General features: G+C 46.0%; 1 protein-coding gene across 1 annotated transcript in view; it reads right to left on the bottom strand.

Annotated features, from left to right (window-relative positions):
• The window catches only part of MRTFA (myocardin related transcription factor A), a 46508-nt gene continuing 24714 nt past the window's right edge, over positions 1-21794 (bottom strand). The window contains exons 3-14 of the mRNA XM_054386501.1: positions 12354-12409; positions 10695-10770; positions 9895-10056; positions 8255-8430; positions 7637-7792; positions 6930-7180; positions 6398-6569; positions 5018-6130; positions 3686-3859; positions 1366-1539; positions 946-1006; positions 1-505 (exon numbers count right to left, since the gene is read on the bottom strand). Of these exons, the coding sequence (XP_054242476.1) occupies positions 9-505; positions 946-1006; positions 1366-1539; positions 3686-3859; positions 5018-6130; positions 6398-6569; positions 6930-7180; positions 7637-7792; positions 8255-8430; positions 9895-10056; positions 10695-10770; positions 12354-12409 (3068 nt within the window). The 3' untranslated portion in view covers positions 1-8. The remainder of the gene's footprint in view (positions 506-945; positions 1007-1365; positions 1540-3685; positions 3860-5017; positions 6131-6397; positions 6570-6929; positions 7181-7636; positions 7793-8254; positions 8431-9894; positions 10057-10694; positions 10771-12353; positions 12410-21794) is intronic.

Genomic DNA, 21794 nt, shown 5'->3' with positions numbered 1-21794 from the left:
TCAGAGAGTTACAAGCAAGAATCCCAGTGCAGCTGCAGATCGTGTCCATCAAGGAAGTCTGTGGAAAAGAGGCTGGGAGCCGCAGTGCTAAGGGGAGCCAGGCTCATGACAGGCCCCCCTGGCAGCTCCAGCCAGTCCATGCTGTCCAGGTTAGCCTCAGCCAGATCCAGGGCTATGCCCCCAGACGGCTCATGAGCAAAGTGCAATTCGGAGGTGTCCATAGGTGAAGGCGGGTGGTCCAGGATGGCCGAGCTGCTCAGCATCTCACTGTGGAGGTCATCGATCAGGGACAGAGGCTCCGGCCCGTCGTGGCCTGCCGTCAGCAGCGGGAGGCCAGTGCTGCTCTCCAGGAAGTCCTCCAGCCGGCCCACGGGCACAGGCTGCCCCAAGGACACCGGCACCAGCTCTGAGGAAGGGTGGCTGCTGGGCGGTGGGGAGCAGACCGGGGCCACGGGGGGCTCTTTCCCAGCTGGGGACGACTGATCCTTGAAGTCAGCAGAAATCTCTGTGCAAGGAACAAAGAGGCAGGCCAGAGTGAGGAAGAGCCTGGCCAAACACCAGAAGGATCCCTCCCACCCACCATGGAAACAGGGACCTCCCAGCCTGAGCTACCACCAACCACTGGGACAAGGAAACTCCTCCTTTGCCCATGCCTAGCTGGCTCTTGCACACTTTCAGCCTGCCTCTGGGGAATTCAAGCTCTGCCCAGTACTGCAGAAGAGATGTGCCCAGAGCTGATGCAGCAGAGTCACCGAGAAGCTCTGTTATCATACTCATGTCTGACTGACATCACCCTCAGGGCCTTAATGACTGCTACCAGTACTGAAGGCACTAGCAGGGACACAGGAGCAAAGACCTGAGCCATGTCAGATTCTCTCCTCAGTGCTCTGTAATCTCCAGGCTCAAACCCAAGGATGATGGAAAATGCTGGATTTGTCTCCTTACCTCCACTTTGGATGAGAATGTCAAACAAGTCATCCATCTGCTGGCTGGAGCAGCCATTCTCCTGAGGAGAGCAAGCACAGCGTTAGCTTCCAGAGGAACTTCCACCTCCAGCAACACCCTTGGCTGCTGGCTCTCCTCCCTCTGGTATCTAGGAAGAATGAGCACAGGGAGGCATGGCACCAGAATTGCCCATAACCCCAGGCTGTTACTGGATAGAAAGCAACTCTGTACTAACAACACTCACCAGGCCATGAGTGGCTTGGGATCTCTACCCACAGTTTAGGGTCTTCCCCAAACCTTCCAGAAGGAATTCCGCTAGGGAGGCACATTTGTGTCTCCATTCTCTTACTGCTGGCCCAGATCAGGAATCTAAGCAGATTTACAATCTCCAAGGAAACCAGGGAGAAGAACTGCTCTCACCTGGGCCTTTGGCTGTTGCTTCATGGCCTCTTCATAGCCTGGTGGCTCTTTCATTGGGGCTGAGGGAACAGGGAGAGGAGGTGGAGGACTTCCAAAGAGTGTTGTGTGGTGTTGTCGCTCCAGGTCCATCTGGGATGGCGAATGGGCAGCGGGAGAGCCAGGCTGCGATGAGGGCTGTTTAGAATGAACACAGAAGGGGTTTAGAAGGAAGAAAATAAGCCCACATCAACACCTGTTTCACAGCTGCTTTGAGAGACCCTCGCCCCTTCTCTTGGTCAGTGCTGCAAAGGTCTGCACTGCTCCGCAAAAGAGGCAGACAGATTTCCCCTCCAACTCACAGCTGGAAATCCTTTGCCAAGTTTTCTAACACTAAAGCCACCACACCACAACCCACCACCCGGCTGCTCCTGGAGGGGGAGAGCCTCATCTCTCCAGGTGGGGAATTCCTCTGGAACTTTAGAGACAGAGGGCACTTCCCTTGTTCTGTTCAGCCTGCTCTGTGTGATACATCCAGGCCGTATCTTTCATCCACCTCCCTCTGCAGTGCCTGCTTTGTGGACACAGTCATGCTTCACTGGCAGCAAGTTTCACAGCCTGGTGGTGGGTGGAGAGCACTAGAGCCCTCAGCAGCACCAGAGATCTCCAAAGGAAACCCCAAATGTTGCAGGAAGTGGTGCTGGTGACTCAGCTTTACCAGATGAATCAGCACACAACTGCCCAGAAGAAAAGTTAAAAAAAAAAAAAAAGAAAAGTGGATCAGGCCTTTGCCTCTATAGCAGCTATGAGTGATCCACACTGAATTTTGGTCCCTTGGAACAGTGATCCCTGGGCAGTAGCTGAATGCCACCTCCAACCCTTGCACATGCTGATACCCATCCTGGTTTTCCTGGAAAGTTGTTCATCTCTTCTGTGATCTGCAGGTAGAGGAGCAACCCCAGGTCCTGGCCAGCAGAGCTGCTCTGGTGTCTGCTCTCTTCCTGACAGGGCTAGAAGCTAGCAGAAGCTATTGGGATGTGCTGGGAGGGTACTTCTTTGACACACTGGGTGGGCTGGCTTTGCCAGGAGCACGGATTTTTGGAGTTTGTGGAAACCATTAAGGAAGAAGGGCTTGCTGGTTTGGAGGTGCCAAGAAAGACAAACTGCCCCATCACCAACTACAGACCTGATTTCTGACACTACAGTGAGGCAAAAGGATTAGAAGAGTCACTACAGATGCCTCCACAGCACACAAGCTAAGGTAGTCTGGGGGAAAAGGTGCTGTTGTTTACTTGTTTACCTTCAGCATTTCCTTAAAGGTATCAAAACAAACCAAGGCACTGACCCATGGTAGTGTGGGCATCCCACTCTGACTGCACTAGGAATGATGCTATATATTAAATATAAAATACATAAATATACATTTTATTACAGATGCCTGTCTTCATATCCTTTCCAGGATCTGACTCAGAAGTCATTCTCAAAGCTCTAAAAACTCTTCATCATCTTTCTGTATCTTAATTACATGTTAGAGAGCTAAGTGGACTATAACAGGAGGAGATGCACAGCAGAGCCTCTTTTCAGCCATCACCTGGAAAAGCTGTAAAGCCAGAGGTGCTCTCTTTCCTGAGCCACCACTGCACTTCACAAAGAGATGATTAACAGCTGTGCTCAAGGCACAGGAATGGAAGTCACAGCATGTTCAACAGTACCAGAGAGTCAAAAAGTCACATCCTTTTTCCCCTCTTGGAGCTCATACACCACCTTCAGTAGTAGATACACTGCTTACACCAAGCAGTAGCCACCTTTTCAGTTCAGCAGCACTCCTTCAAGAATCAGGGACACCACTGTAAACCAGGGCTGCCCACTCTGGCCTCTCATCGTTTTTAATTGACAGGCAGTGTTTGTTTAAAGCACTAGCTGGTATTCTGCCCAGATGTGGAATCAAAGGGCAGAAGCCCATAAACTGTCAGGGTCTAGCCCAGAGCTCCTTGCTATAAAGCCTCCACATCACTTCCAAGTGTGCCCATAGAGGAGAATACCTCGTGGACACTTGGCAATTCTGAAATCTCATGCTGGATGGGCTCTCCATGGCAGCTAGTTCAGCAGGAGGCAGGGGAACAGAGAGGCTGTGCCAGGCACCCCTTCTGCTGCCACATTCAGCCTGAAAACCAAATACTCCATGCAGGTGCAAGCTGTGGCAGAAATGGCTGTGAGATCCCACTTGCTGTCGTGATGGTCACTGACCATCCTGTGCATGTGTGTCCCCTTCCCATCACTGCTACAAACCCTCAGCAACAGGCAAATAAAAACAAGGAAGAGAAGTGAGCAGGCAGTGAGCTACCTTCCTGACAGATTGGTTTAGTCCTCTGGGCTGCTGCTGCAGGGTCTGCTGCAGGGTCTGCTGCTGTGTGGGCTGCTGCTGCTGCTTCTGCTGCTGCGTGGGCTGTGGAGGGCTGCTTGTAGGTAGCTGAGGCGGTGATTGGCTGGAAGCTTTAGAGGGCGATGACTGTACTCTCTGGAAAGAGAAGAGTATCTGTGAGAAGTTATTGCCCAGCCACACCACAGAGCAAGGCTTGTGTTTCTTAAAGGCTTCAGGAAGTTTCTTTTTCCCCACTCTTTATGCTTTAGGAAATTTAGTCAACTGTTCTGTTTCACCAAGCAGAGAAATCAGGCTGGGGTGGGATTCAGAGTCCTAAAAGAGAAGATAGTATCAGTCTGAATCCCTAGGCTATCCATGGCATCCTTCGAGGGCTAGCAGACCTGACCTGTGCCCTTCTGGAGTAGTGGCTGGAGTTCAGGTGAGATACTCTGGGGTGTCAAGGGTGACACTGGATGCTGATATTTAAGGAGCTCCCTGGCATCTTACCTGCTACACAGCAAATGCAGTCTGCTCAATGCCTATCCTCAGTGGTAGACACTGCTACTTGCTTTGCAGGAGGTGCAAGAAATGTAGCAGCAGAGAATGAAAATCTTTTTTGATGCCATGGAACCTGCTGGGGTTTGACTTAGGCCATAAAACCCAGGCATATTTATCTCTTCCTGGAAGAAACACTTGGAACATTTCTGTTAAGTGCTGAGCTCATGCCAGCAGGGGAATAGGAGATCATCTCTGATTAAAGACTCTGTTAACACTGAAATGCTGACATGCATTAAAACAAAGAGCTGTCAAAAAGCAAGAGTCTGCTCCTGGGGTCTGTTTTCAGCTGTCAGTAGATAAGGTGACTTGTCTACTACCACTTTGATGATGATGTCTCCAGTAAAGGACAGGAGGTGAAATACACTCTGCTTTTTTTACTATCATGGCAGGCATTGTTTAGTTTTTCTTCCAAAAACTAGAGGAACGTGGCAGCAAGCCCTTGTCCTCCAAGCCCGAGACCCTGCCTGACAAAAGGCAGAGCCATGTGTTTGGAAGCAGGCTGAAGGGCCTGTGACGCACATGGGCAGTGGAGCATCACTGGACATGGTTCATCACTGTCAAACTCCTGTTGCTTTGCTGAAGATCTGCTTACACTGCTCTGCTTCACAAAGCCATGATCTACCGGCCACCCTAGCAGGCAACTCAGCCATTGGAGTATTTACTGCACTGAGTCTCCACTGTGTTAAGTCATCCCATGGTAACCTGAACCATAGGAGCAGGAAGAGGGAGAGAGGAACCCAACTAAGCCCTGCCTACCTGCAAGGCCGGGCAGTTACTCCCTGCCTTCCCATGGGGTGAGAGGCCCTGCCTCTCGGCGCTCTGCTTGGTCACGGTGAGGACGATGTGGGTCCCTGTGGAGTCAGTAATGAGGGTGGGGGGAGGGGTGCCCTTGATGAGGTCGCTCAGGGCACTCCCTTGCTGGCCAAGGATGAGCCGCGGGCTGTGGGACTGGCACGGCGGCTCTGCTTCCGCGGCTGGCACCTCCTGCTTCACCATCACGGCTTTCTTTGGCACCGGGCTTGCATTCGAAGTGTCCATTTGGCTAGTGGTTGGTGCAGGGCTGAATTGGTCTGTTTGGCCACTGGATTGCTTTGCAGACTGGCAACTCGGGAAACCGTTTTCACTCTTGACCTGGGTGTCAAATGCTGGGCTGGGGGCAATGGCTGTTCCGTCTGCCGCAGCCGGCGGGGCCGATAGTGACTGCTGAGAGCGCTTCTCCTGCTCTAGCTGTAGCCTAAGCATCTCAACCAGCTGCTGCTTCTGCTTCAGCATGCGGGTGAGTTCCTCGATCTGCTTGTCCTTCTCCTGCAGCATCTGGTCCTTGTCCCTAACTTCTGCATCTCTGCTGTTACCCGTGCTACACCACTCCGACCTGGGCGTCGCATTTATGCTGCAGGAGGCAGACTTGGAGCTTTCCTCCTTCACCAGAAACTGCACTGGAGATGCCTGCAAGGTGAGCTGAGTCAGGGGGGAAGTCACCATCTCTCCAAAGGTATCTCCAGTGGCTGAGTTCTCATCCCCTGTGCTCATTTGTGAGCGCTCAGAAGGAGTTGGAGAAACAGGAGGAGTTGAACCTGTACTGCCAAACTTCATCACACTGCTGCCGGTGACTGTGGCCACTACTACTTCTGCTGGTGCAATGCCAGTGGTGACCAGAGCTTGCCCTGTGCTCAGCCTGGCAGCTGGGAAAGCTACTACCACTTCGGCAGCTTTTGGGAGGACAGCTGCTGTGCTGGGCTTGGGAGTGGGGGCTGTTTGGCTGGCTGCACCATTCTGCTCTTGGTAAGCTCTGAGACGCTCTATCAGGTCTGTCTTTGTGCCCGAGACAGGCAAGGCCCTCAACTTCAGCTCTTGCTTCAGCTCTGCTACCTGGTGTGAGTTAAAAAAGAGGGCAACATTAAGAAAGCATAAACTCTAACCAGAACGACTATTAACAGCCACCAGAGCCATAGTGCAGGGGACTAAACTGACCCTTCTGCAACTTTCACCTCAGGTACAGACTGTAGGGTAGTAATACCAGCTGCTAGCACTAACACCTGTCAGTCCACCTCAGCCCTGCTCTGAGGCAGCAAGATTGCTCAGTAATGCCCTCTGACAATGCCAGAAGAGAGGCTGTGCAGTTCACAAGACATTTACCTTCATCTCATCCAGGTTGGCAGGGAGAGGGCCAGGCTTGCCGACTGCAGCATTACTGTTCTGCCGCATCAGCCCACTGGAACCAGAGGATACTGAAGATGTGTTGCTGACTGTGGCAGAGAGATTGCGCACAGCAGGGGCACTGGCACCACTCTGCTGCTCTCCTGGAGGCCTGCAGGGAATGAAAAAACACAGGCATCAGAACTGAGGCAAAAAGGCACCAGAGGCCCTCAGTGTAAACAATCACACACGTTCTGAAACATCTGGGTCACCAGTGCCACCCCCTAGGCATTAAAGCAGCACACCAGTGCCTTCAACTATATCCATGGACCTTAGTCTGCCAACCAACTAACTTCAGTTGCTTTTGTCTGATCCATCTGACACCAGCCCTTTAGGAGGCCCACTGTCACCTAACAAGATTGAGTGAGTTACACCCAATCACCACACCTCACACCCAGAGCACAGTGCCTCTGACAACAGTCCTGGGGAAGCAAAGGCTTCCTAAGAGAGATCTGCCATTTAGGACCCATACTTTGGTGGGGCTGGCAGGATGGTCTGATAGTTGTAGTGCTGCTGCTGCTGGTTGAGGATCTGAAGCTGGAGAAAGAGCTGCTGTTGCTGCAGTATTTTGGCATAGGATGAATCCATGGGAGGAGCTCCCTTGTCCTGCTTTTGGTCCGGGGGAATATACTGATGATATTTAAGTTTCTTGACTTTCGGCTTCAACTCCTTGGCTTTTTTACTGCGCTGAGACTTCTCACTAGCAGACTTGGGCTGGCTTTGCTATTCAGAAGAAAAGGAGGAAGCAAGTAAGAATGGAAACTGATATAACATAACACCTCATGTAAACTAGAGTACACATTGGGATTTTCATCTCAAAATTCTCTAGATTTGACCTCAGGGTCTTTCCATGCTTCTCTAACTCAGGCAACAGTATAGTGACAGCAGCTTACACCGCACCATGATGCAGGTCACCTCTCCCAGCACCCAAGATCATTTTGCTCATCCAGTGCAGATGGATAATGCTGATTGTTTTGAAATGTTTTGCACTCAGGACCCAATTTGCAGAAGGTGAATACATCATGAAATAGAAAAACCTATTGAATATGTTACAGCTAGTGTCTGAGGAAGACACTTTGCATCTGTTAACACCGTATTTCCAACAACTCCAAATCTTCAAAGTAACCAACTTAACTTCCTTCAGACCACAACCCATGAAGAAATCATCCAGAATAGTACCTTAATGAGTGTTGGGGGGGCCTTGGCAGCAGTAAGAGCCACTCCATTTGTAAGACTATGGGGCAGAAGAGGTGGAGGTGGCAGAGGTGGGGGTGGCTGTTCAGGTAGGAAAAGTGTTTCAGTGGCATCTGCATTAATCTGCAATTGGGATGTACCCTGCAGGGACAGAAAAAGGCATAATGAATACACATACAAGGAGGAAAACAGTTTAAGAGAGAGCAGAAAGCATCCAGGGAAGAAAGAATAGATTTCAAGTCATTAATCAGACTCCTTTAACCCACTGCTTCAGCTGCCTCTGAGAAGTAGCACAACTCCTCAAGGGCAGAAAGGGCATCAAAATCCCACTCCTGTGTCTCCCAACTTTGAATGCCAGACTCAGTTACACATAGGGTGTGTGTCACCAAGCAAAGATTGCCCCCATTCCCCACACAGCACCACTATGTGGACTTCTCAAGAACCAGAGGACTTCACCAATATCACACAGGGCTAAGCCCCTTGTGAAACCTCACAGACTATAGCTCTTAAGGATCCCTCAGTCTCACTTTTTAGGATCCTCTGCTGCAAATCAGCAGAACCTGTGAAACTCCAGGGCACTGCAGAAGGTCACCACCTTCTCACCTGAGCTACTGATGTGCCAGTGGTGCCAGGGAGAGGCTCACAAATCCGTGAATCCATCGGCGATGGGACAGACCCCTGGGACTCATGGCTGGCTGGCTGCTCTGGGGAGAGGGCATCACTGCTGTCCTCATCAAAGGAGGAATTGTCTGCAACCTTTGGGTAGTTCACCTGTCCAACTAAAAACACAAACATCAACTGTGGTCTTTAAAATGGAGTAAGAAACTCAGTTGCCACTAGAGGTTTCTCCAAAATAATGAAGGCATGGAGAGTTGTGTCTAAGTTGTGCTTAAAGCAACTGAGAGAACAGAGCCCAAACTGCACCAGGTTTAAGTGTTTGCATTCACCTCTGCTATCAGTAGAATAAAATAATGCAGACTGGAGTGAACCATTTCCCTTGCTTCTTAGCCAGACAGGATTAGGAAGTTTAACAAGAGCTACTTAACTCTGCACCAAGCCAGCTCTGTGGTGTGGCTTATTTGATTATAATCTGGCACCCAAAAAGAAGAAGGTTAGGTGGTGTAAGTTTGAAGAAGGCTAGACAGTGTAAGGCTGAGTCATGACTTTGGTATTCATCCTGTGTGGTGGAAGGCAGAATTCTTCCTCAAGCCAGAATCCCAACTTTCCTGTAATTTTACAAGCAACAAGGGCAATGCATTAAGCAGTGGCCCTGACTGCTATTAGCATTTCTGTTGATTTACATGTCTAGTGGATAAATTCACCTGAGTGTACATTTGTGATGTACCAATGGTTTGTAGATCACATGCTCTCAAATCAGTCCTGGTAAGCAGGAAAATGCTCTCATTTGCACCTAATGCAAAAGCTACAGAAACCCAGACAGATGTGCTTCGCTCAGTCAGAGGGAAGCCACATCTCTAATGCTCCAGTTCACAAGTTCACTCTTTCTCTTCCTCAAACACTTCTTGTGCAATAGTGAAGCCAGGCTGTCCCAAACTGTCCTTTTCCTTCTTTTCAATGAGAAGTATTTCATCTTGCTCACAGTTGTGTCCCATTTGTCTTAAAAGTAGCTGTGCATGTTTGAGGGGATGAATAACCACAGACGCACACAGTCTCAGTCTGGGGAGATGGGAAAGAGCAGTGCTGAGGCAGTGGGAAGGATATTCCTCAGCATTCCTTCCAGCCCTTGGAATGGCACAGGCATGACTACATCTGTTCTGGTTTATTTTTAAAGGAGTTGAATCCTCTGAAGTTTTTAAGTTCACAGACAGCTTTTGTTTCATCACACCTGTTTATGTTCTGTCTCTTCTCCCTGATGTGAGTAAGTCAGAGGGTTCTCCTTGAGCAAAGGTTGTGGACATGTTATATGTACAGAGAGAGAGAGGCATTTTTAAGGAGAGAATCTAGGGAATGCAATCTTATGCAGTCTTTCAAGTCTTTAGGGTGTTTGATTGCTTCCATGTTATTCTGGGATGTTCACACTCCCTATAACTTAATGTCTCTGCAGCACTATCTGGGTCAGAACAAGTTCTGCTTTTCAGAATCCTTGGAGCTGAAAACCTACAATTCTGAGACAGGAAAACAAGACCAACCATGGGACTGCATTCTCTTAAGGAGGTGAACTGATAGGAAGTCTCAGCCACCTGTGGGAAATGTCCTCCACACAGATCCTCCTCTTGCCTTACCAATAATGGCTTCTTTCAGGCTCGATTCCACAGGCAAGATGTTCTTCTCCACCAGCTCCATGGGACCTGGCCTCTGTGCTATCTTCTCATTGAGGTCATCTGCCAGTCTGGCTCTCTTTAACTTCAGCTGCTTGGCCTGCAAGGAGGGTTCAGCTGAGGTCTCTGTTCAGGGAAAAGTGAATAAAATGGCATTAATCCAGCAATGGTCAACTTAGGCACTTCAGCAGCGTTTTACTTCTATTCAGAAAGGTAACTGTAGCTAACTGCACACAAAAACAGTGGCAGATACCAATAGATAACTATGCACTATAAAGGTGTTATAGATATGATGGATATTTAAGATACAAGGTAACTACAGTAACTCTGGTGACTCTAGAAAAGGACACATTCACTGTTCCCAAATTGATGTCACCCCAATCTCCTTCCTCTCTTTCAGTTGTGCCAAAGATGTGGTCTTGAGCAGCAGCACAGTACAGAGGTGCTTACTAAGTATATGAGATCTGCCTCACTGCCTCTTGGATGTTTTAGTGTCTTCCCTCAGCAGAAGAGCAATCCATGGCCGTTCTATGTCAGAGTTGCTCAGCTATACAAAATTGCAGAGTCTGAGTTCACACAACAGATTCTTCTGAGAATCTCCTTTCAAGCAGCGCTGAATCCCTCCCAAGAAATCATGCAACAGACATGATCTTCTGCCTGCTCCCAAATGAGAGAGACTTGAAGGTCAGAGACAAACTAGAAAGCTGCTAAGTAATTGAGATAAAGTTTATTGTTGATGTTTTCCTGTTTAGCACGTGCCATACCTTCCAGAATGTGCATCCTAACCAGCTCTGATCTCTCTGGCCGGGACCGGATTTTCCGTTTCAGATAGTCCTCTGTCTGCAGCAAAAATAGACAAGCAGGAACCAGTTTCAGTTGATCAGACACAAGAGTGATGTAATCTTGGAGAGTACAAACAAGAGAAACAACCATCTTTAGTTGCTACTGAGTTCTAAATAAACACAGAACAGAGAAGAGGCATATCTTCTGTTCCAGAGCACCCAGAGAATGAGCTTATTCTGAAGATGAGCTTTCTCTGTAATTGCCTCAGCCTAACTGTGTACTGCTGCCTTGTAGAACAGAAACTGGAAATGACTTCCTCAAGAGCTGAAGCTCTCTTTCCCCCTTTTATGCAGCACCACTAACTTGTGCCAGGGTTAAATTCAAGACATTGTTTTTTACACTGAAGATAAATGCAGTGCTTCCATTGTTCACAGCAAATGCTTTCATACACTGCTGGCATTTGGGGCTGACTTGTGGTTTGGGCATACTCTTTTATTTGTTTAAAGATATGTTATTTATTAAGCTAAAGACCTTGTGCAGTCCCTTGGCAGGCAGAATCTAAATGCCAGAACAAGACTCACTTCATTTCCAGAGCTGCTTTTAGGTCTGTCTTTGGAGAATGCCCTACAGTGCAATGGACAGAGATGACCCTGTCTGGGCTGAGCACGTTACCCTATACACCACCCAGGAATGGGAGTCTGGCAGCAGTAGGTAATGGACTGGTAAGTACTGGCCACCAGGATGGGCCTTCGGAGAAAATTAATGTTAAAGTCACTCAGAAACTGCACTACATTTGCTCAGTTGACCACACCAAAATATTAATTTAATGAGAACGCTTTAGGGCAAAGAAAAAAAAAAAAAAGGTGTGGAGGAAGAAGCGAAAGCCTTTGGGACACTGGTTTTAACACAAAGTCCACTCTTCCAGCCCTCCCACAGTTTAAAGTGTTAACACTTCCTTACAGGTTTGAATCACAGCTCTCATTTTTATAGTGATGTTCTTTTCACTTTCAACCCAAAACTTAGCCCAGCAGTCATAACAGGTTTTATTCCCTTGTAGGCTAAAACCCTATCCCCAGAGGCCTCCTGAGGAACAAGAACCCCTCCAGCTAGCAGAGGTGCCACATGAAGTGTGACACCTGGCTTCCTCATTCTGCAGGGCCAGAGGTGTGTGTGATTTCAGTGGTAAATGACTGGGGGAGGGGGGTGTCTCTCTATTAAGTTTTCAATTTCTAATGTCCTAGATAAACAAGTGCAGGCAACAGAGAAACCATACACTTTGTCTGAAGGTAAAACGGAGTTCCACGTGACAGCAGTGTTTAAGGGTAAAACAGACACCATAAAAATAAGAAGTATATGGACAGTGGGGAAGAAGAATATCAGTGACTCCCAGAAAGAAGACTACAGGGGAAAATCCAGGCACCATATTCAATGGTTTTGAGGCACAAATAGTTCATTGAGGGTTGACCACCACCAGCAGACACAAGAACACCCCTCCCAATGCTGCTGACTACACAGCACTGGATTACACCCAGAATATGAACGATTCCCTTCTGCATTTCACTGACAGCTACAGGATGCCCCAAAACATAAGACACACTATTCCTGACTTCCCCCAAACATTACAGACTGCTCCATCTTACCCTGGCCCGCTCCAAACTCCTTCTTTGTTCATGAAATGCAGCTGGACTTTTCAGAGCTGTTGAGAGGAAAACATTTAGAGAGTGAATTAGAATTATGGAACTTCTCCCTCAGCACATCCTTTCAGGCCAACTAAGTTAACAAATACACCACACCAACTGCCTCCTGCATTTTTCAACACACTGCCCAGCTGGTATACAGCAATGTGAATTGGCATTCTCCATTTGACAGCACAGGAGCTACAGGAACTGACCTGGACATTTTGTGGGCTGCTGAAGAGACTAACACAGGTACACTTCTAGTCAAACTAACTGCTGTTAACAAAGCTGGGTCCAAGAACATGAATCAGACCTAAAGCCTTTTACAAGCTTTAACATAAAGTAAGATATCCAGAAGACTTAAGTAAGGGAATGGCACTGAAACACTAGAGACACATGAAATGGTGGGAAGGATGGAGGAGGATCCTAATGAACTGTAAATCCTCTTTACTATCTTTTAATGTCAAAGGAAGCTGCAAGTCTTTCCTTAGTCTGCATCTGTGTTTTGTGTAGATGCAAGGCTGGCTGCAAATTCTGCAGGTCCACAGGACATATACACTGTTCCATGTAAGAGAAACTATCGTGAGAACAGGAAGACTCGGACAGGAAAGTACATCTGTCTGTTGACAGAAAACCAAGACTTGAGGAATTAACAGCAGCTCCCCATATAACAGATCTCCTCACTCCCTCAGGCCCAGTATAAAACCATAGCCAAAATGGATCATGTTTTAAGAAACTGATCCTCTGCTGTCCAGGACCCTACTAACCCTGGAGGAATCTCTCACTCTGCCTGGCTCCTTTGGAGCACACAAACCTCACGTCCCACAGTAAAGGCAGAGAAAGAGGGTGACAAAACTAAGTGTCACCAGCTGCACAAGATTTTCCTGAATCCACCAGTAGCTTGGTTTTTAAAACAATCACATTGTGGCTTGTATTCAGAACTAGCTGGAGGGAACATAGTAATTTATTTTTATATTTCTGAAATAAATTTAAAACTGCCTGATGAAGCTTTTAAATTACTAAGCTAAACAGCAAAGGTAAGAACCTTCAGCTTTAAAGATAACTTGCAAGTCTTTTGAAGACAAATCTAAACTAGTACAATTAGTAACTCCAGAGTATTGTATCTGGGTCCTACTTGTGCTATTTTTCACTTGAGATCAACGATTAAATATTTCTCAAGTGTAACTTCATAATGAAATCTCAGAAGACTAATAAAAAATAAAAGCCCTTGCATAAATATAATGTAAGAAACAACTTCTGACATGTATGTAACTTCTGAACTCTTTCCTGAAGAATAACATGGAACAAAGACAGCGTTGAGACCACCACATGTTCTGCAAAATAGAGACAATCCCTCTAGGTTCACATCAATGAGGTAAAAAGTTGAATTTAACCCACATGTCAGGAATTCTGAACACACCAGGGCATCATAGATGGGATTCAGGCTACAGAATTGAATGAAGAATAATCTCTAGAATAAATTATTGATAACTGGAAACTAGCCGTAGCGAGTGGGTACCCAGACCCCACAAGGATGGGGAAAATAGTTCCTGTTCAGAGTAAAGAGAGTTTCATACAATCTGCTTATGAAGAAGAGAAATCTCCAGAGAAAGTTACACAAGCTGTGAAATGGGGGGGCACTGATTGCACTTTGGGATAAATGAAAGCAAGAGTGAAAAATATGGTTTTGCAATAACTGCAAAAATAACACAAAAAACTTCCCTGGCTAGTTGAGACACCAACTCCAATGAAGAGCAAGCCACAAACAATATTGGGAAATAGCCTTTCCAAGCTGCATGAACACTCACATGCTTGAACTTAAATTTGGGGTTCTCTCCTCATATGCATATCACAGAAAAGTTCAGAAATAAGAGAAATAAAGAAATCAGAAATAAAAGTTCAGGTGCACTTCAGCAAAGACACCATGCAATGTCAAAGGTCTCTTCCAACCTCAACAGTTGTCTATAAATCAGGATAAAGATCCACCCTGGAGACAAGTGAAGCAGGTCTCATCTTCATTCTTTAAAAGCTCTCTACCACTGGAATGTGCAGGCCTGGCAGTAATTTTTGACTCTCCCCCTTCTGCCTACCTCTGCTGTCAGTAAGAGGCAGCACATGAACTTTAAGTGACATTTCCCTGACCACAACAAATGGTCAGGAAAGTCAACTGCAAGAGTTCAGCTGATGTCACAGGTAGTCCAGGGTAATTCTTGCACACAGAAGAACAAAACAAGAAGAAAAGAATCCCAGAGTGAAAAAAAACCAAGCAACCTTCCCCCCAAACACCTATACATTAAATAGCAAGTAATGCAAAACTGCTGCAGGAAGAATCTTGTAAAGAACAATTTCAGTCTCTCATGACTAGTCCTCTGGAAACAAACACTGAGTTGTAGCTCTCTGGGCTGGCAACATGACAGAGAACTTCATATTCAACCTCTGAAAATGTCAAGAGGGCACAAATCCTTCACTGCTTCCCTCAGCAATCTAGGATGGGGCTGAGATGTCAGAAGAGGGCGTCTGTTGTGAATTCATACTCTGTTTGAAGTTAAGTAAGCTTTGCACAGCCCAGGGCTGTGGAGCAACTCTGCTACCTTTACCACAGCAAATGAAAGTGCAGCTATGTCCCTTTTCCAGCTCCTGCCACTGCCCTTCCCAGCCACTTGGCACTGGTATTTGCAGAACCATTCCTGCTCGCTGTACCCTTCTGGCTTGTTCAGCTGAGCGCTACTCCATCCATTCCACTCCAAACAACCCACACGGACAAAGCTCCCCTGTTCTCAGCCATATTCTGCCTCATTCTGAGTGCACACAAACGAGTGCCTTAGCTGGTGGTAACCAGGTAGGCATGGGGCAGCACTTCTGTCACTGACAGGATTCGTGTCCACAGCTCTTGGTACTTGAAGCAGCAAGACATAACCACAGAAAACAGGGATGAAGAAATTCCAATCATCCAATGCTTTCTGACTGCTGGGTAAAATATACTAAATTAGAAAATACACTAAACTGTTCCTTACAGTAGATTTGTCTAACCTGAAGATCTCTCATTAAAAAAATGCAGCATTATTGCAGAAAAATCATCCAAGTGCACAGATGTCCTTCCTACAGGTCTAACTTACATTTCCCTTCCAACAATTTATATTCATTATTTCCTAATTTACAGAGCACAACTTATTTTCTTCCTGTTGGCATCTATATATACTTGAAAACTTAGGGTTTCCTAGTCTTCTGTGATACAAAATGACCGAAGCTTCAACCTTTGCTTAGAGATATAATTTTCCAGATCTTTTCTTGTTTGCTCTCTGTTGGACTTCTTCCATTTGACCTGCATTTTTCTTGCAGTATAGTGTTCAAAATGGGGTACGTATTTCAGCCTATGCTTTACCAGCTTTAATAGAGCTAAATGGCTATTAAATAACACTTCTCATTTATATCTCCCAGCCGGGTTGTCCTTCATGTACATAAAATGCTGCTCACAAACCATGAAAGGTCCAATCCTCTCCTGCAGAGCTGCTATCCAGCCAGTCATTGCTCATCCTCAATTCAGGCTGCTGACTAGATGGGGTTTGTCCTATATTTCTCAGCCTCTCTGAATACTGTGAGTCTCAAACCTGTCCTATTCTCAGCCTGCAGCCTGCAGGCTTAATAAATATGACATCATTCCCTTGTTTACATCAAATTACTGAAACTCCTGAACAGTATCAGACACTGATCTTCTCCTTCCCCACTCAAAAGCCCTGCTCAACACATGTTGCCAGTCTGGCACCAAGCTTGTATTCCAATACTGTCCTCTCACCAGCTGCATAGAGATTTGCATTGCCCCAGCTTGCTCACAAGAGCACCAGGCAAGCCTGTGTCACAAACCTTACTAAACCCAAGAAGTGCAAACAGACAAACCTTCTGACTTCCTGGGGAGGCAGTTCAACAAATACCTAGTCTGGTGGTAGATCCAGCTTAAGCAATGACCTCCCTCATGTCCCACACGTTTCTGCCTTGCCACTAACACTCCAGTTGTACCAGGAGGGAGCTGTACTTAGGGAAGTGTCTCCATAAGGTAACTCCAGCACCAGCCCATGGCACTTGCCTCTCACCAAAAGGAGCTACAAGCTAACTCGGTTCAAATCCTTGATCTAGCTTTGCCAACAGAACTTTGGGTGAATCCCTGATGAGAAGTGCATGCTGTCAGAGAAAAAAACAACCACCAAACAACACTTGCCAAACTGCAACAGCAGTACTAGCTGTTCAGAGATCTTGCTTTCCAATGTGCACAGAAAAAAATTCCCTTACATTTCTTTTGCAGAAGTAATGTCATTCCCAATGAGGTACACCTTTTGCCTGCCTTTCAGATTTTGTTTCTACCTGACATGTGCACAGAATTTTCACTGTCAGTAAACTGCAGTTACACTTTCTGTCTCTGTTCATGTTCCTTGGCCTAAGACAAAGCATGTTAGCCCTCAGTTATGCTGATAAAACCATTTGTGGCCTCAGAACACAGTTGTTTGGAAAGTGATTTGAACCTGGACTGGTACACTAGTGTAGAGCACAGCTTCATAAATAATAGTGCCAGCAAAACTGAGCAAAAACTGCCTTGCCAGAGCCAGAAATGGCAGTCTGGGCTTAAGGCCAGTGCTGCAGCAGAAGCCCTCGTGCTGCTGAACCACAGCCCCTCCGTCTTCAGGTTGCCCTCTTCACCTTAGCAAAACGGCCTGATGTCACAAATGGCCAAACACTGAAAATGGATAGTGACAGAATGGACAGCAGGGGTTGGGACTGCACAGTCCAGCACACTCCAGTCACTGAGTTGTACGTACTTTTGTCCCACTTGGACAACCATCTGGCAGTTTGCAGTATCTACTGTTAGGAGGATGAGTTTTCCCCCTCACCTTTAGATGACTGACAGCAAGAGATGCTTTTCCTACCACAGACAGGCTGGCTAGCAAGGATCTTATGAAATTTCCACCACATACATACCAGCTTTTTAGTCTCTGTGCTACTTGTTGTGGAGCTTTTTGGTGCTTCACCACCAGAATTCCTGAAGCATGAGTATCTCAGTATCTTTGTGGTCACACCCTTAGCTACCATAAGAAATGTTCCTGGAGATCAATGATGCAACCGTTCTGTGCCTCCACCCTGCTTCAAAACAGTTTGCAGCTACCCATTGCAACTACTGCCTTTCCATCTGACCCCCTAAAGCTAAGCAGCAGCACACAGGACTGTCTACAATGATGCACACCTTATGCAAAGCAGAGATGGAAGTTGCTAACCTTCATTTCAAAGCAATGCATCGATACCAATGGAACAGGGTCCAAAACCGCAATGCATGGGCTCAGTGTTCCCTCAGTCCAAGCCACATTTTGAGAATGGCAATGTGTGAATGAAGAGAGATATTGCTACAAAGCATCAAACTACTGCTGAACATCAAACAGACTTGAACCAATGCCCAGGAACCAACCCCAAATCTCCAATGTGAAGCAGAGACAAAAAGCGAGGCAAAATGCTCTAAACATTTATGTTCAGGGTTTACCCTGCAGTGTACAAAACCAAATTTTAGCTTTGCAAAGCTTTCAGAGATAGTCATATGCAGATCTTTAAGTTCCTGTTACCTACTGTGAGAAATAACTGGAATCAGAACCAAATTCAGTCAGTCCAAGAATGAAACATAGCAGGGGAGGGAGACTGACTCAACTGCTGAGAAAAAAAAAGAGGTCAAAATATCAGTACACCCTGTGTTTGTTTATGCAGCCCACAGAAGGCACCAAGGTTTGCAAGGAACCAAATAAAGGAAAGGCAAAAGGATCTCCACATGTCCTCACAGCTCTAGGTGAGGAGAAGAGACTGCAAAACCTTCTGCTGTTGGTGAGATCACTATTAGAGGCTATCAGATATGGGCTGACAGGAGAGATAGCACATGAGCTTTCCTTGTCTGTAGTATCTAGCTCATCACAGACAACAAGGTGATATTTTAACTGCAAATCAGCTGGTCAGACAACATGCAATGTTTGTAGAAAGGCAACAGCTAAATTCAAAACCCTGAGCCAAGCATTCTGTCCTTCAGATCAGTTCCTGAGAGAAAGGTAAAATCTTCCTTTGCTACAACAAAGACATGCTGATCGAAGGCAGAATGGTAGAAAGCCTTCTGCTGCAGCTGTTCACTCCTGCTCTCCACCAAATTCTAGTTTCTCTCTCTTGTTTACTATGCTTTCGTAAAAAGATGAGATAAAGTTCTGCAAATAGGCTCCACAACTTCCTCTGTCGCTTCAGGGTGGGGCTCCCAGCCCACAGCATTTGGTAAGAGACACAAAACTTGACAGACAGAGCAAGGCAGCTGGCACTTTCTTCCCCCGTTCATCTTCACTCCACATGCAAAAAAGCTTTTCATGGCATGGAAGAAAAAGTGGTCAAAAACTGAGTTACATGCACAGAAGGAGCTGTTGCCTTGCTAGTTGGACAGTATAAAACAGCAGGAAGCTGCAGAAGTAGGAAAAGGAGGCAGGGAACACACTGAGAAAAGAGATCTCCCATCAGCACCTGCTTCTCCTTACACAGCTCCAGGGAGTTTCACATCCAATACACAGACCTGATCATACTTTAGAATTCTTGCTGATTTCAGACTCCTGGTATTGGTAAGAGCCCTTGGATTAAGACTAAGGTCTAAGTATCAAGTGCAGGATAAGAAAAGAAGCCACAACTGGTAAATTGTGATGAACTCTAAAATACATAAACCCAGAACATTCAAAATTAAGATTGACCTAAAAAAAAAAGCCAAGCTAAATGCTTTCATGAAGGTGAGAAACACATCTTTGGCCTTCAATGACACCCTTTAATAACAGTATCACCCTGATTAAAGAATTATGAGTACTTCTGGTCTCATAGAAAAGAAAAGCTGGGGAATGGTTCTTCCTCACATTGTTACTGTTGCTTGCACTGCAAAACATAACAGTACAATTATAGTGCTACAGTTGCACCAATTCTGTCCTCTTACTGAGCTATTAGAATCAATAGAGAGAGGGCACAGAAGAAGGCAGCCAAATCAAGGCCATGTTAGCTTGATCATTTGATGGGACTCACACTGCTGTGGAAGCCAGAGCTCAGGAGGTCCTACCTCCCTGATACCCTACCTTATAGAGCCACCCCCTTCTCTTGTGTCAACACTGATGGAGTTAGCCAGCACAGCATCCTGGCTCATGGAGCTGGTTGTTCCCCAAATAAGGCCACTTTCCAGCTCCCTGAACTGGGCTTGCCCTGCTTTCATGAGCCTCTGTACAGGTGGGACTGAGGTACCCTGCCTAAGCTCAGCTGCCTGTGGAGCCACACACCAGCCGAGCTGCTTCCAGCACCTGAACCAAGCATCACTCCAGAGCCCATACCCACAACGCAGCAAACTGTGAGATTTCCCTTACAATGCAGCTTAAGTTTAAGATTGGCATTAGTTTTAACAGTGCTAGAAGCCTAACATGTAGCTTTGCCATGGGAAACATGAAATCATTGACAGAAAGGACTAAGATTTTTCAAGGCACAACACTGAGTTAATTTAAACTCGAACAGTTTTGTGTAATTTCTCAGAAAGTCTATCCTCTTTAGGAGCAAAATAGAAATTGTCACCCATGGTAACAGTTATCAGATCTTTGGGTGACTGTGGCAACAGCTTTGTGTCAAAGAACATTTACAGCAAATAGTTATAATGTACAACCCCTCCATCCATTGGCATTCAAATCCTGAAATGAAAAATAAAAGAGATAAAGCTTCATTATAATTAGGATTGTACCATGTTCAAACTGAGGAGGAAAAGGGAAACAAGGAACTTCTATTGGAAGCCCTGTGATCCATGTGTTCCTAGACCAGACTTCATCTCTGCTTCTTGGATGGCTAATCACCCTTTGCAAACTCTTCTGACAACTTTACAGAGTGCCCAAGTGGAGGAGGCGTGGGGTCGTGAGAAGAAAAAAGAGAGACCATTCCCAGCCAGCAAGTGAGAATGAAACCAAGACAACTGTGGGAACATGAAGGGAAAAAAGCTGTGTTACATACCAGATTTTACTCCTCTGAATTATTATGTTTCTCTTGCAACTGGCAGAGTTAAATCTTTTATCATTGCAGGGATCAAGGACTAAGTGCAGCCTACCAAATCCCTTGTTGTTCCTTGTTTCCCTTTTCCTCTTCAGTTTGGAGGTGGGAAACAGCACATTCCCATTACCAACACAATGAACTTCCCTGCTCCAACCATGTCTTGTTAATCACAGATGATATAAACACTTGGAAAACAAACACAGGCAGTTATCTAAAACCATAAACCAACCAGGTGCAGTTATTAGGCCCCTGACAATAAGGCTCTCAGCTTAAATGTACAGACTCCTCCATACAAAGCCTCAAGGCTTCAAAATCGTGCTTCGAGAGATCAAAGAACCAGCAAATAATTCCTGGGAGACAAGTTGCAAGTGGATGATCAAATTAAAATAAAATTTCTGTGCTACATGCCATGAACAAACCCCTGCCCCCCCCCAAAAAAAAACAAAACCCCAAAAAAACCCAAACACCCAACCAGCTGCAAGTGTCCTCTGCAGTTTTTGTTTGTTTTAGGATACCTGCTTAGTGTTCCAGCCTTACTCTCAGCCCATGATATCAAGTATACCAAAAGTCTTGCTGCAGTCTCTGTATTTGAAGTTCTATTCTGTAGACAATGAACGAGGATACAGCAAGGTTTCAGAGATTAAATTAAGTATTTAAAAAAAAAAAAAGTTTTATTACTTTTAGATCTTAAAAGAATTTGTAGGTTTGGTAATTTTATTAAACAAGTTTGGAAGTAACAACGTTTACAGCCCATATGCTTGTTATTAACTCCTTATCCTAAATGAAGGAAGTTTCAACTTGTTTTGTAGAAAAAAGTTATGAAGTGGTCACCAATAGGCAGAATAGCAGACACTAGAGGGCAGGGAAGTAAAAATTTCTACTTTTGTTTTGTTGCTATAAATATATTCACACCAGAACTAAAGGGAATGTCACTACAAGACCTGATCTGTAAAGCAGCAGGAGAATGACAGCAACATGTTCTGCAGCAGAGATGGTAAAACAGGCTGAGCTTTCTCAAGGTATTCAAGCAGTTGGTTTATCTGCAGTTCAAATATAACACACAACAGTCTTGAAGCATTGACTGTGTAGCCACACTGCAGCACTTCCAATCAGTGAAACCCCACACATGCACAGCAGTTCATCTTCTGTCCTACTTTTTATGTAGGAGATAAAATATTGTTATGACATGAAGAACTGTATCTGAAGTCATCAGCATGACTGCAGGACAGTTCCTGCCACAAAAATAACTGCACATGGACAAGCCTCCTTCAACTACCACACCATATAAAATATTGACAAGTTGCAGGTTTAAAATGGCAGCTTAGTAAGAAAATATAAAGC

The sequence above is a fragment of the Indicator indicator genome, chromosome 14, assembly GCF_027791375.1.
Source record: "Indicator indicator isolate 239-I01 chromosome 14, UM_Iind_1.1, whole genome shotgun sequence".
In the NCBI taxonomy this organism is placed as follows: domain Eukaryota; kingdom Metazoa; phylum Chordata; class Aves; order Piciformes; family Indicatoridae; genus Indicator; species Indicator indicator.
Note: the sequence above shows the minus strand (reverse complement) of the source record. Positions and strands in the feature narration are given on the sequence as shown.